The sequence below is a fragment of the Temnothorax curvispinosus genome, unplaced genomic scaffold, assembly GCF_003070985.1.
Source record: "Temnothorax curvispinosus isolate PA1 unplaced genomic scaffold, ASM307098v1 QBEX01000517.1, whole genome shotgun sequence".
Classification (NCBI taxonomy): Eukaryota; Metazoa; Arthropoda; class Insecta; order Hymenoptera; family Formicidae; genus Temnothorax; species Temnothorax curvispinosus.
In genome coordinates, this window is record NW_020210297.1 from 1 (window position 1) to 1724 (window position 1724).

The 1724-nt window shown below is 41.7% G+C and overlaps 1 protein-coding gene across 1 annotated transcript; it reads right to left on the reverse strand.

The window, feature by feature from the left end:
* Nucleotides 1-683: 683 nt before the first annotated feature.
* Nucleotides 684-1003, reverse strand: LOC112454653 (mucin-7-like; the record flags this gene model as incomplete). The annotated part of the gene is made up of 1 exon (XM_025016154.1): nt 684-1003. A coding segment is annotated over one exon (320 nt), but the record flags the coding sequence as incomplete, so codon positions are not given.
* Between the last annotated feature and the right edge of the window lie 721 nt (nt 1004-1724).

Here is a 1724-nt window from a genome sequence, read left to right on the forward strand (position 1 = left end):
TCTCTCTCTCTCTCTCTCTCTCTCTCTCTCTCTCTCTCTCTCTCTCTCTCTCTCTTTCTGTAAATTGTGAGATTTCGTAGGAAAAAAATAGGATACACATTATATGGTAAATGTGGGGTTGTAGGTTAGGATTAGATTAAGGTGCGTCGTTCCCACAAATAACGAAACGTTCAATTGGGTATGATCTCGCTAGGTTTATTCATGCTTTCTGTACAAAATAAATATATCTTCTATATGAATGTGTAGATGGTCGTGTGTGTTGGTGTAAGTTATTTTTGTGTAGTGTAATATATGCATTATTATTCCTTAAACAATTGTTTGATAACTGATTTTTTCTTCTCGCAAATAATATCGCGCGGGACTACCAGGTTCCGTCCGGGAGTCCTAGGCTTGCCTTTCGGAGTGGACGGAATGGGACTCAGTCAGGTCTGATGAAATCGTGGTCGTGTAGGCGTCTTAAAAATGTGATCTGTTTGAGTTGCCACAGAGTTCTCCAGATCGATAGGATGAAGAGGGCGTCGGACACGTGGAGCTCGTGGTGGAACGTCGATCGGATAGAGTTTCCACGGTAGGAAGGTTTCTATCCTGGAGATTGGTATAGATTCTCGCCTGGATCTCAGGAGCTGGTATGTCCTTGGGAGCCGGAACAGAGATGGGTACGAGCTTCCAAGGTATGTTTCTACCTTGGAGGTTAGGATCGGATCCCGCGTCGTAGCCTCAGGAACAGGAGCTGGTGTAGGGCTCGGTAGGACTGGAGTCGGACTTGGAATGGATGATGATTTGATTTCCACCGATTTCAGTGTTGCTGGGTCAGTATGACCCCACTTGGCAATCGGAGTGAATCTCCACTTCGTCTTGGACTTGTTCTGCAGGATACGTTTCCCAGGAGGTAGAGTTTCTACCTTGGTGACAGGAACAGGAGTCGGGTTCACAGGAACAGGAGTCGGAGCTGAGGCCATAGTCAGAGGAGGCAGCGTCTTGATCTCAGGAGCAGGAGCCGTCCCTGTTGAAAAAAATCACGTAACTCTGTAACATAACAAAATCATGTAACTGTGTGACGTAACAGAGATACGTAATTTGCTACGTATCAGTTTCGGACGTTTTGTTACGTAACAAAATCATGTATCTCTGTCACGTAATGAAATCACGTACTTTTTCCTAAATGCAGGATTTCTCTTTTTTAGTATTATTTTGAGTTTCAGTGTTAACAAAAGTCGTTTTTGTTCGACCCGACTGGCCAAATAATAAATATATTTAAAATTCACAACGTTTCAACCGCATTTTCGGTCCTTCTCAAGTGACTCATCAAGCTATGCATCCTCAAAAACCGCGTACAAAATATCGATTACGTCGCTGACATCGTGCCCTAACCACATCATGCACACGTTAAGATATTCTGTGCGTCAAAACGGAAAGTGAGAACGGTAGCGCAGAACGAAGAAACGTCGCAAGCCATAGCTGCGAACACATCAGTACAGCGTGACAGACGAAGTCATAAGCTTCTTATTTTGTTTTCAGTGTTAAATTGTAGTGTCATTTCAACTAACTCTTCTGCATGAGTTTTCTACTAAAAATTGCTTTTATGTAAATCAAGTCAAAATTGTCCTATAAATAATACAAACTCAGTTAACTCGGTTTTGCGGACAGTAATCTTTAATTTTATGATTTATTTGACCCATAAATTAAGTATATTAAATGTAGTATTTATGGTACTTATAATATAT